General features: G+C 58.9%; 1 protein-coding gene across 3 annotated transcripts in view; it reads right to left on the bottom strand.

Annotated features, from left to right (window-relative positions):
* The window catches only part of PPP2R3B (protein phosphatase 2 regulatory subunit B''beta), a 64,878-nt gene extending 54,349 nt beyond the window's left edge, over positions 1-10,529 (bottom strand). For 2 of the 3 annotated variants that reach the window (XM_059910227.1, XM_059910224.1), the window contains exon 1: positions 9,850-10,528. In XM_059910227.1, the coding sequence (XP_059766210.1) occupies positions 9,850-10,182 (333 nt within the window). In that variant the 5' untranslated portion in view covers positions 10,183-10,528. Of the gene's footprint in view, positions 1-9,849 lie in introns of all 3 variants that reach the window. The other variant, XM_059910225.1, reaches the window with a different exon arrangement.
* Between the last annotated feature and the right edge of the window lie 1,031 nt (positions 10,530-11,560).

The following is an 11,560-nucleotide window of genomic DNA, read 5'->3' on the forward strand; positions in this document are numbered from 1 at the left end:
AGTATCTTTTTTTATATATCTTTAATGTTGTATCTATATGAGATAATGAACTGTACTTATCGTGGTCAGCATTTCACGATTACGCGAGTCTAATCATTACGCTGTACACCTTAAACTTATGAAGAGCTGCGTGTCAATTATATCTTGATAAAAGAGGTAGAAGAAATGGAACATAAGAGAAGTCATTCACTAGGAAGACAATTTGCAAATCCTGTAACGTGATAAAGGAGTTGTATCCAGCAAACACACAGGACTTACCAACTGAATGAGAAAACCAACGACCCAGTGGGGGAAATGGTAGAGGATCTGAACGGACACTTCAGCAAAGAAGATGTGTGAGGACCAAAAGCCCAACATCACCGTCACCAGGGAAAGGCAGATAAAGCTGCAGAGGTGCCCCAGAGGCCCACATTCCAGAACAGGGCAGGTCAGAGGCCTGGCGATACCCAGGGCTGGTCAGGATGGGGCAGGAACACCCCCCGCGCGGCCCCTTTGGAAGGCAATTTGACAGTCTCTTAGACAGCAGAAGGCACATGTGCCATAAAACCCAGCGATTCCTCCTTAGGCCCGTCCCTAAGGTGAGTGAAGACACGGTCCTCACGAGGAGTCACACGCGAATGTGCTCACACGAGTACCCGTGAGCGCAAAGCCCGGGACAGGCCCAGGGTCCAACAGACACCCCACGAGGCACCCCGGCTCACGGAGCAGTGCTCAGCAAGGAGACGAGGCACAGAAGCACGCACTTGAACTCGGTGAGCTTTATGGGATGAAGGACACGTGAACGCAGCTGGTAAAAGTCCGCCTGCAGTTGCAGAGGAGACCTCGGACTGCTATGGACGTTGCTGAGAGCCCTGGCTGCCGCAGGGGGTGGCTAAGGCGGGAGAGGGTTTGTGCACAACTTTTCACGTCCTTGGAACCCTAAATGGGAAGGCACCGCATCTCCAAAACTAAGCCATCCACTCTCGGCCAGCCAGAGGGACACTACAGCACCGCCCTGGACGGTCTGCCGCACCGCTGCACAGCCCGGTGACCTGCAGCACCCTCCAGCACACGACGCTACCGACACCAGGCCACCCCACTTCAAAGCGGAGACGTGGCTGACACACGGGGAACGGCACTTCCCAGCCACTTTGTGGCAGTTGGAGAAGCCCAGGTCACAGTCAGCCAGGACCTCCACCCAGGGCGGCAACAGAGCCCTGCAGCTGCAGGCCTGAGAGGACCCCTGTCAGCCACAGGCAGCCCCGCAAGTCCAAGGACCAGCAGCTGCCCCCCACCTCCTCAGGGAGACCACCCGCACCCACGTCCTCCTGGAGACCCTGCACCCACCTCCTCGTGCAGCCCCCGGACCCTCCCCTCAGCCCCTGTCCTCTGTATCCTGAGGAGCCCCGTCCCATTGCCTCTGACCCCCGCCCGGGTGCCCCCCTGGGTGCTGGTGCCACCCCCAGAGCTCCGCCATCCTCCCCAGCAAGCGTCCTCCAGGGCCGCCCTGCGTCCCTTCTCCTGGGGCCCCGGGGATCCTCAGAGACCCGTGCACCACGCGTCCTCACTCTCCCTTCCAGCACAGCCTTGCAAAGGTGCTTCCTTCTTCCAGGACCACTGATGGGGCACCTGCAAGAGGCAAGGCGCAGGGAAGGCCCCGCCTCACCTCCCCGGGGCTGCAGCGCAGACAGACGGAAGCAGGCGGCTCCAGGGGATGAAGAGGTGCACGGCGGGTGGTCAAGCTGGCAGGACACGCAGCACAGCCCGGGAGCCGTCCCCAGGCCCAAATGCTGCCCCCGACCCCCCACACGCGAGACAACCAGCACTCTGGCCCCGGCGGGGGCAGGGGGCGCATCCACGGGGACCCTGCCGCCTTCCCCTGGGGGGACCCGGCACAGTCGCACCCGGCCCCTGACACGCGAACTCTGCCCAGAAGACTCTGGTCCACGGCGCTCCCGAAACCTCCTTTCATCCCGGTCTAATTACACACGCGTTCGTACCAGCAGCCCGCGCGGCGATACGAAGTGCTCTGCAGCACGCAAACGGACCCTTGGAACACGTCTGCGTGGACAGGCTTCCTGCGGGACCGCGCCCTCCTGGACACCCGAGCCTAACCACGCTGATTAGAGCAGGCGAACAGGGAGCCGGGACAGCGGGGTCTGACCTCTGACCCACCACAGGGTCCGCTGGCTCTGTGCTCGTCAGGACACTGCAGCCCGGGGCAAGGAGGGGACATCGTGACGGGACCGGCCAGCGGGCCTCCCGAGCAGACCTCGGCCTCGGCGCTGTGCGCACGGCGGAGGGGCGGGGGCTGGACGACCGTCTGCGGGGTGGGGGGGGGTGGGGGGGGGGAGTGGGAGGGGGTGGGGGGGGGTGGGGGGCAGCCCTGGCCTCCACCCCAGAGGCCGGGGCCCCTCCCCCAGCTGCAACAACCAGAAACGCGGCGCACGCGTCCGCCAGGTGAGCAGCGGTGCTGTGGCCGCAGACCGACACACTCACTGGCTCCCGGGCTCTGTGCTGGGAGCTGGTCTCGGGGCACGGGCAGCTCAACTTCCACCTGGTCCTGAAAAGCACAGACTCCAGAAACGGCACCGGGTCGCTCGGACAGACACGACCCATGGGAACACCACGGACCTACTTCCGAAAGCACGGCCGCCTCCGCCGTGGCCCCCCGGCAGGCCCGCCCGTGGTGTGAGCACAGCGGCTCCGAGCGCCCAGGGCCCCTGCTCTGCAGCTTCCCCGCAGGGAGCCGACGCGACGCGGGCTGGCACCCCCGGTCCCGTCCTAACGGCGCGGACCGGAGGCGGCGCACGCGCGCGCACGTGGGCCCAGCTCCCGCCGCAGTCACGCGCGCCGGCCCCTCCAGCCGCGCTTCCCACGGCGACGCCGCTTCCGGGCCAAGGTGAAGACTCTGTAGACGGCAGGGCCCCGGTCCCGCTGCGGGGTCCGAAGTGCCTCCTCAGAGCCCCCCGTCCCCTGCACTGACTGTCTCCAGTGCTCCGAGCACGGGTCCCCCCAGGAGCTCCGAGCAGCGGACCCGGGAACGGGGCAGACACGCAGATTCCACCACCACCACCGCAGCCCCCGAAACTGGAGTTCTGGAAAGGGGCCAGCAACTGTTTTCACGGGCCTCCCTTCCGCCTGTCCGCCTGTTCCCAGGACACCCACACGTCCATCCAGCCTCAGGACCCTCCCATCCACGGCCCACCTGCCCCGAAGACCGTCTCATCTGTCCCTTCATCCATCCGTCCCCAGGGCCCTCCTGAAGGACGTCATCGGCTCCACCAAGCAGGTCACCGGGTCACAACACTCACAGAGGCTCCTACAGCGCTCTCTGCTGTGGACCTGCTCCCACAGTGCCCTTCAAGGCTCGGAAAGACCCCCCGAGTCTGGCGCTGACCTGAGGCCTGCACAGTACTGCCTAGTGCTGAGAAAACGAATGCTCCAAAGAAACAAGCGTAAATCCTAGGCAATTCTGTCACCTCCAAAGAAACAAGCGTAAATCCTAGGCAATTCTGTCACCTCCAAAGAAACAAGCGTAAATCCTAGGCAATTCCGTCACCAACAGGGGTGAGGGGTGGTACACAGCTCTACCCTAGACAGTCACCAACCCAGCTCCTGAGGACCTGGGCTCCGAGGCGCCGCCACGAGGGCCCCCCCGCAGGCACACACCACCGGCGACTCCGCAGGTGAGTCCTCTGGGGTGGGGAGGGCCCTGATTCTGCCCCCCTACAAGCCCCATTCAAAGGCCCCATCCAACACGGGGCAACGTGATGGCCATGTTCTGCCTTTGTGGGGCCCCGGGGATAAAGACCCAGGTTGAAGGTACCTGCTCTATGGGGAACCCACGGAGACGCTCCCCGGCTTTAGCTCTAGCACCCTCCTGAGCCAGGACTAAAACAGGACTGAGCCAGGGCCCTGAACCAGGACTGAACCAGAGCCCTGAACCAGGACTCCTCAACCATGACTGAACCAGGGCTCCTGAACCAGAACTAAACCGGAGCCTCTGGACCAGGTCTGAACCAGGACTGAACCAGGGCCCTGAACCAGGACTAAGCCAGGACTCCTGAACCAGGTCTGAACCAGGACTGGATCAGGGCCCTGAACCAGGACTAAGCCAGGACTCCTGAACCAGGTCTGAACCAGGACTGGATCAGGGCCCTGAACCAGGACTAAGCCAGGACTGAACCAGGACCGAACCAGGGCTCCTGAACCAGAACTAAACCAGAGCCTCTGAACCAGGACCGAACCAGGGCTCCTGAACCAGAACTAAACCAGAGCCTCTGAACCAGGACTGAACCAGGACTGAACCAGGTCTGAACCAGGACTCCTCAACCATGACTAAACCAGGGCCTCTGAACCAGGACTGAACCAGGTCTCCTGAACCAGGACTTGAACCAGGGTTCCTAAACCAAGACTGATCCAGGACTCCTGAACCAGGTCTGAACCAGGACTGGATCAGGGCCCTGAACCAGGACTGAACTAGGACTAAGCCAGGCCTTCTGAACCAGGACCGAACCAGGGCTCCTGAACCAGGACTGAACCAGGGCTCCCGAAGCACACCTCTGAACCAGGGCTCCTGAACCAGGACTGAACCAGGGCTCCCCTGGACGGGGTTCTGCCATGTAGTGTCCCCCCCACCCCGGGCCTCAGTGACCATCCAGTGGCCGAGCCTCAAGTCGGCCCCTTTCGGCCCAGCAGCCTGGACAAGGCCTGGGGAAGCTGGTCCACGGGGGGCCCACAGGCAGCTTTGGGGGAGCTGAGGACTTGGGGACGAGGCGATACCCACCATCGCTGGGGAGTGGGCTGTGGCCAATCTGCATCTGAGGCCCCTCAGGCTCCTCACGCAGCCCGCTCTGTGGCCAGTCGGGAACAGGAGTGGCGGCCCAGGCAGCACCCAGGTGGACGCCGGGTACCAGAGCGAGGTGCCCTTGGCGGGCACGTGCAGGCTGCGGGTGCAGGGCCCTGTGTGGGAGGCCCGGGAGGACAGGACAAGAGCACTCACACACCCCCCACCACGTGATCCCGAGAAACCTCCTGGTTCCACTCGTCAGGAAGAGAACGGAGGGCGTCTAGGTTCGTGCCACTTCAATGTGGCAAAGTCTTGACCAGCGATAAAAAGTTCTCAGTATTTCCCCTCCTTCCTGCACAGAGATTCTCGTTGATGCCAACTATGAAAACCGGAAATCGTTCTTCACTAAGAGATCCACAGAATGGAACGTGGCCAAGCTCACCCCTCTGTGAAGTCACGGTCACCGGGCAAACTCAAGGCTCCCGTCAGAAACGCTCTCAAGATCCTGACCTTCTGCTGCGAGGACTTCCAGGTCCTTTCTGTCTCCAACACATCTGCAGGAAAATCTAAGGACGCGTCAAAGTAAACACACGTGCCTGCTGTGTGTACACGCATCTGCACGTACACACGAGTGTGTCTCCAAGGAACGCACTTCTAACCTAGAACATGGTCGCATGTCCTGAGGGAATCAACGGTTAACTGGATACCCCGAAAACTACAAAACGGCTGCAGAGAAAGATCTAAATAGATGATGATAAATTTAACCAAGGAGGCGTGACACCTGTATGCACACAACATTGCTGAGAGAAATTATGGGACATGTAAGTAAATCGAAAAACATCTAGAGCTCATGGGCTGGAAAACTTAACTGTTTTTGGGTATCAGTTACACCCAATTGATCTACAGATTCAATGCAATCCCAATCACAATTCCAACAGGCTTTTTTGTACAAGTTCATAAACTGATTCTCAGTGTTAGGTGGAAATGCGAATGTCAGCATAGCCAGAGCTGTTTTAAAAGACCAGAGTTGGCCGTACACCACCCACTTTCCACATGTTAGTCTACAAAGCGCCCCAGAGTGAGAACACAAACACAGATCAGGGGGTTAGGGATGAGAAAATAGACCCAGACGCATACGGCCAATTGATTTCAGACAACACAACTCAATGGGAAAAGGAGAGACTTCAAAACTGCTGTGTACCTGGATATCTTACACCACATGCAGAAACTTACGTGAAATGGATCAGAAGTTTAAATGCAAAAGCGAAAACCAGGAAGCTTTCAGAAGGAAAAGAGCAGATAACCCTGAGAGCTTGGGATAGGCACATATTTCGTAGATCGGATGTAATAAATAAGAACCATAAAAGAATAAAATTGAAAGAATCAAAAAACAAACAGCTTTTGCTTTCAAAACACATGTTAAGCTTTCAAAACACATGTTAAACAAATGACAAAATGGGCCACAGACTGAAGAGAAATATGTGAAAACATGCGCCTCATAAAGGAGCCGCATCCAGAGTCTACACCAAGAGCCCTTACAACTCAGTGACCGAGAAATACCCGGTTTTCAAAGGGGCAGAAGATTTGGACAGACGGGGCACAACGGCTGATAAGTCATGAAGAGAGGCTCGCCGTCACCAGAAAACAGGGAAATGCAGATAAAACCATGACACACAACACGCCCGCCGGGATGGCTGAAGTACAAGTCTAAGGACAGCCAGTGCCGGGGAGGCGTGGACGAGGGCCCGCACGCACGGCTGGGGAAATGGGACGTGACACCTGCCTCCGGTCAGTGTAGGGGCTTTGGAGGCTTTTCAGTTTTTTTGTTTTCTAAGTTAAACACACACACAGCGCACAGCCCAGCAACTCCACTCCGAGGTCATTCATCCGAGAGAGATGCAAACAGCTGTCCACGCGGGGTTCTCGGCAGCTTCATTCATGAGAAGCACACGCAGAGACAGCTCGAGGGGCCCCCAGTGCTGAAGTGACAATCAGGCTGTGGTCCATCCACGCAACGGGATCCTACTCGGCAGGGAGAGGGAAGCAGGGCCCGCAGCACCTCAGACAGATCCTGGCAGCGGGAGTGGCTGCCTGGGGCGCGGGCAAGGGGCGCGGGGCCCTGGGGGCGGGAAGCGCTCTGCTCCTTGGCGTGTTCACACGCAAGTGTGACGACCGTCCCGCACACCTATAGGCACCATTCGCTGTATGTAAACTAACCCTCCACAAACTGGACTTTTCAAAAATCAAGGGTTAAGAAGAAGCCCGCCCCCCTTTCCCTGACACCTCTGCTTCCACACTCGGGGAGGGGCTCGGCTCTTGCCGCGCTGGGGGATCAGCCGGCACACGCACCCCTCAGCAAACCCGCCGTGCAGGTCTGAGTGTGTCCAGGCACCCGGGACGCAGCAGGCGGCAGAGAGATAAAACAGCCCTCCGCTTCCGGTGGCGATGGGAGAGGAGGCACAGCAGCGAAAGGGGAGGGACCAGTGCCCAGTGGAGGGGCAGAGCCGTGCCCCAAACATTCATGTTCACTGGAACCTCAGAACAGGGCCTTATTTGGAAACGGGATCTCTGCAGATGTGATGCAGTGAAGGGTCTGAGATGAGGTCCTCCTGGAGGAGGGTGGCCCTACATCCAATGACAGGGTCCTTCTAAACACAGAAGGCGAGAGACCCAGACACAGAAGGCGAGAGACCCAGACACAGAGGAGAAGCCCCGTGAAGACAAGAGGCAGAGACGGGAGGGAGGCGGCCACAAGCCCAGGGACGCCTGGAGCCCCCAGAAGCTGGAAGAGGCGGGAAGGACCCTCCCCTGGAGCCTCCGGAGGGAGCGCAGCCCTGGGACACCTTGACCTCAGACATCTGGTCCCCAGGATGGGGGAGGGTGGATTGTTGCCTGTCACTCCCAGGACTCTGAGGTGTCCTGGGCTCTGCGTGGAGGGTCAGGACCCAGCCTCCTCCCCACCGCTCCCATGGGTGAGGGCCTCACGTGAGTCTGACTCGCTTCCTATTAGTTCTTAAAGAAAAAAAGGTTCAGAACTTTTCTCACAGCACTTTATGTATGAACGTTTTTCTGAAATTAATTATCCATTTCTTGGGGCAAAAGAGCTCTTATCATTTTGTCAGAATAACAAACATCCTTTTGGGGTACTCGCTTCTTGAAATCCAAGTGAAGCACGCCATAAATTCCAAATACATTGAGACGTGTTTAAAGTCACCTTCAAGTACCAGACAAGGTCCGTCATCACTTTTTGAAAACTCTTGGGACGACTAAGAGAAAGTCATTCTGTTTTCCCTCAAAACCGGTTTCTCATGCTGACTTGCTCTATCTGGTCATGGAAACCACAGACCAGAGGAGGGGTCTTCAGTCTCACCCCACCTCCGTCAGCACTTCCTTTCATTCACCCCCTTTCCATCCTGGCCACGCCACCCAGGCCACGCCCCACCCCTCCAGGCAGAAGCTCATCTCTCTGCGGCCCCATGTAGTGCAGGGCAATGCAATAACGTGGTCTTGAGGAAACACCACTCCCGCCGTGTCGCTGCCCTCGGGAAGCCCAGCAGCCGGCCACAGAGGCAGAGAGATTACCCAGCCCTGAGCTCTGCTTCTGGCTCAATACGAATCCGGCTGGCGCGGCCCAGACGCAGCAGCCCGCTGTGCGACGGCTCAGGTCTCTGAGCATAAACATCTGGTCCTCACACTTGGAACATAGCCCCCCCCCGCCACGTCCCCTCCGCCCCGCAGGCGCCCTCCCCTAATTCAGGGCACCCCCTAGTCCCACAGCTCACTTCCTCCACGCCCCATCCCTCCAGACGGAGAGGAATGGCCTCTCCCCGCTCTGAACACCTACGGAACTTAACTTCCACTGGTCTGTGACTTCCTACCTGCTGCGCAGAAACACATTCTCTTCACATACATCCAAGTCACCCTCCTCGCACGAGCTGACCTTCGGTAGACATTTCCAGACCTAAGGGGACTCACACCAGGTCACGGGGTCACGAAACACAAGAATTCATCTTCCAGCGGTGTCACCGGAGCACACTTAGTGACAAAGTGGGGAGCTCCCCACAGAAGACCTGAGGGATCCCAGGGAGGAAGAGCACCTGGGGGAGGACGGGCGGGGGGCTGTCACTGCTAGAGGGGGCTTGCTGAGAGAGCCCTGGCCCCCCTCACGTACCCACCTCCTCAGTTCAATGGGGGCTCAGGCAGGCCTTCTGGAGCACTGTGGTTCTGCAGGTCAGTGGGGGCACTGCAGACGCTCAGACTAAGGGATGGGTCCCAGGACACACGTTCCTGCAGATCCAGATAAGCCTCCTTCGGGGCGTTTCTACAGGGTCTCCCAAGCTGCCTCTGGGTCTACCTCCCATCCTCCTTGGAGGCTCACTTTCTGGAAAATATCCTTGATCCGTGAGAACATGTCAGACACCCTCCAATCACTTGGAACCAGACGAGTGCCTTCTGGACTGACATCCACCTCTCACTCTCCCCTTCGTGGCTGGGAAACCAGCAGACTGAGTGATGGGGGAAGTCCCTCCTCCTGATACGCTCAGTGCTGTTGATGGGACGGATGCGGGCTCAACGGGAAAACCGTGAATGTTACCAGCAAGTCCCAATGGAACAGGCGCACTCCTTCAGGCTTAGGCGTACGCTAGGGGTACGATATGCACCAACCATACGTTTTCCCATAGCACCTGGAGACGTTTTATTACTTTTAACCGACACGGTATTAAATATCAAAAAGCACCTTTTTTAAAAAAAATTAAATATACTGCTGTCCAGCTGTCCTTATTGTAGATAAATGAGGCATAAAACCTCTAGGTTCAGAAGCTAGGCAGAATAGAAGAAGCTGAGACATGGATAACTAAAACCAACCGGAAACAAACTCCAGAATGACGACCAACTTGGGAATCTGTCAAAGACAACATTTTTCTGTGTGCGAGACTTTCTTGGCAGGGGAAAGAGACTAGACGTGCAAGCGCTTTCACGCCTGACATTCCTCCAGCATCTTCGACCACCCTCAGCTACACGTCGGTAGGCGACCCGAGTTACCTCCGCAGGCGTTAGGAGAAGGAAGGGTAACTTACTACTCTCGTCCCTGCGGATCGACGAGGCCCTCGAACAGGTGGTCCACTCCGGGCACTAGAGGCGGCTCCCAGGGGGAGAGCGGTGGACGCGGGGGACGGGCTGGGCGCCCCCGGGCCATCCAACCCGCGCGGCCTGCAGGCGAGGGCCGGGGCTGCGAACGGGGGCCCGGGCTGCCCTGCGTCTCCCGCGACCCCCTCGGGCCCCCCGGGCATCTTGAGCCTCTGCAAGCAGTCTTGGAGCATCGCCTGCGTGCTGGACTCGCTGAGCCAGCACAGGAAGAGCTCGTCCACCTTCATCTTCAGGACGGGCTGCAGGACTTTGCCGGGCGGCATCTCCGGGGCTCGGACCCTCCTTCCAGGGGGACCCCTTCCTCCTGCACAGGTGCCTGGAGCCGGGACCGAAGTCCGACCTGAATGGACCTCCGCGTAGTAGGCGACGGCCGCCAAAGGGGACGAGCCCCACGGGGGTCCCGGACCCGTGGTCCCGGGTGAAGGCGGCCGGCCCGGCGGGCGTGGCGGGCCCGGGGTCTGGCGTGGAGTCAACGGCCCGGCGAGCGTCGCGGGCCCGGGGTCATGGGTCGGGGTAGGGCGGCGCCCCGCCCAGGGGCTGCGCGGACTGGGGGGCCCGTCGGAGGCGGAAGGCCGGACCGCAGGGGGCCCGCCCAGCTCAGGGCAGCTTCAAAACGGGCGCGCCGGCTGCGCTCCCAAAGAAGGTCGCCTATGTCGTGCGTCACCGTGACGCGTGGCGTCATCACGGCGCCGCCCGTCGGCGCCCACGACTCCAGCCGCGGCTGTGCCGGGGCGCTTCGGTGGGCTGGAGGGCGCTCAGGAGCTGGAGTGCGGACGGGGGCGGGGGATGGCGGGCACCCCACCCCACGTCTTTCAGCTTTTAGGCTTTCCTGGGGTGCGGCCCGCACCAGCGACGTGCCCTTACGTCCGCGGAAGTGCAAGCACGCGCGGTGCGATCTCGCCGGGATGGGCGGGGGTAGTCGGCCGGTCTGTTGGGCATGCGCAGTGCATGCCTGTCGTGGCGGCGCTCGGGAGGCCTGTCGGTCGAGCATGAGCAGTGCGTGCCCGCCGGCAGCTAGTCGGAGGCCGGGCATTGTGCGCGGAGAGGCCGTGGTACAGGGGAGGAGCATGCGCAGGGCGTGCCCGCCGACCGCGGGAGCGAGCACGCGCGCTGCGGGAGCGAGCGGGAGGTGGGCGTGGCGGCGATTGCGGGGAAATGCAGTTTTTAGATAAGACGGGCCCCTTCAGACCGCAATGGTTGCGGTTACGTTAAATTTGTTAAATGATGATAGTGACGGGTTGGAGGCGTGCAACTGCTTTAAAGCTGGCCTTTCAGGCTGAGAATGAACTGCTTTTGTAATTGCAAAAATAATCTATTCTGATGGAAGTGGAAGTAATTACTTAAATGACTTTGGCCCCATGACTAGCTTATTTCAGTTTATCCTTTTAATAGTGTCGATAAATCATCCACACAGCACACATGCACCTCTTTTTTTTTAATGCCTTGATCTTTTTTCTAAGTTGTTTTTTTTCTCTTAACATTATGAGTTTTCACTTGGGTTTGCTCTCTTTTAGGAGGTAGTTTCGAGGTCTTATGAGCCGGGCTCTCCTATTTCTCAGGAGTATAAGTATAGCTAGACTCACTAAATAACTCTTAAACTATGGGTTTATTTTGTGCCTACAATGATTTCAAACTTCGTTT

Source organism: Balaenoptera ricei, chromosome X, assembly GCF_028023285.1.
Source record: "Balaenoptera ricei isolate mBalRic1 chromosome X, mBalRic1.hap2, whole genome shotgun sequence".
Taxonomy (NCBI): domain Eukaryota; kingdom Metazoa; phylum Chordata; class Mammalia; order Artiodactyla; family Balaenopteridae; genus Balaenoptera; species Balaenoptera ricei.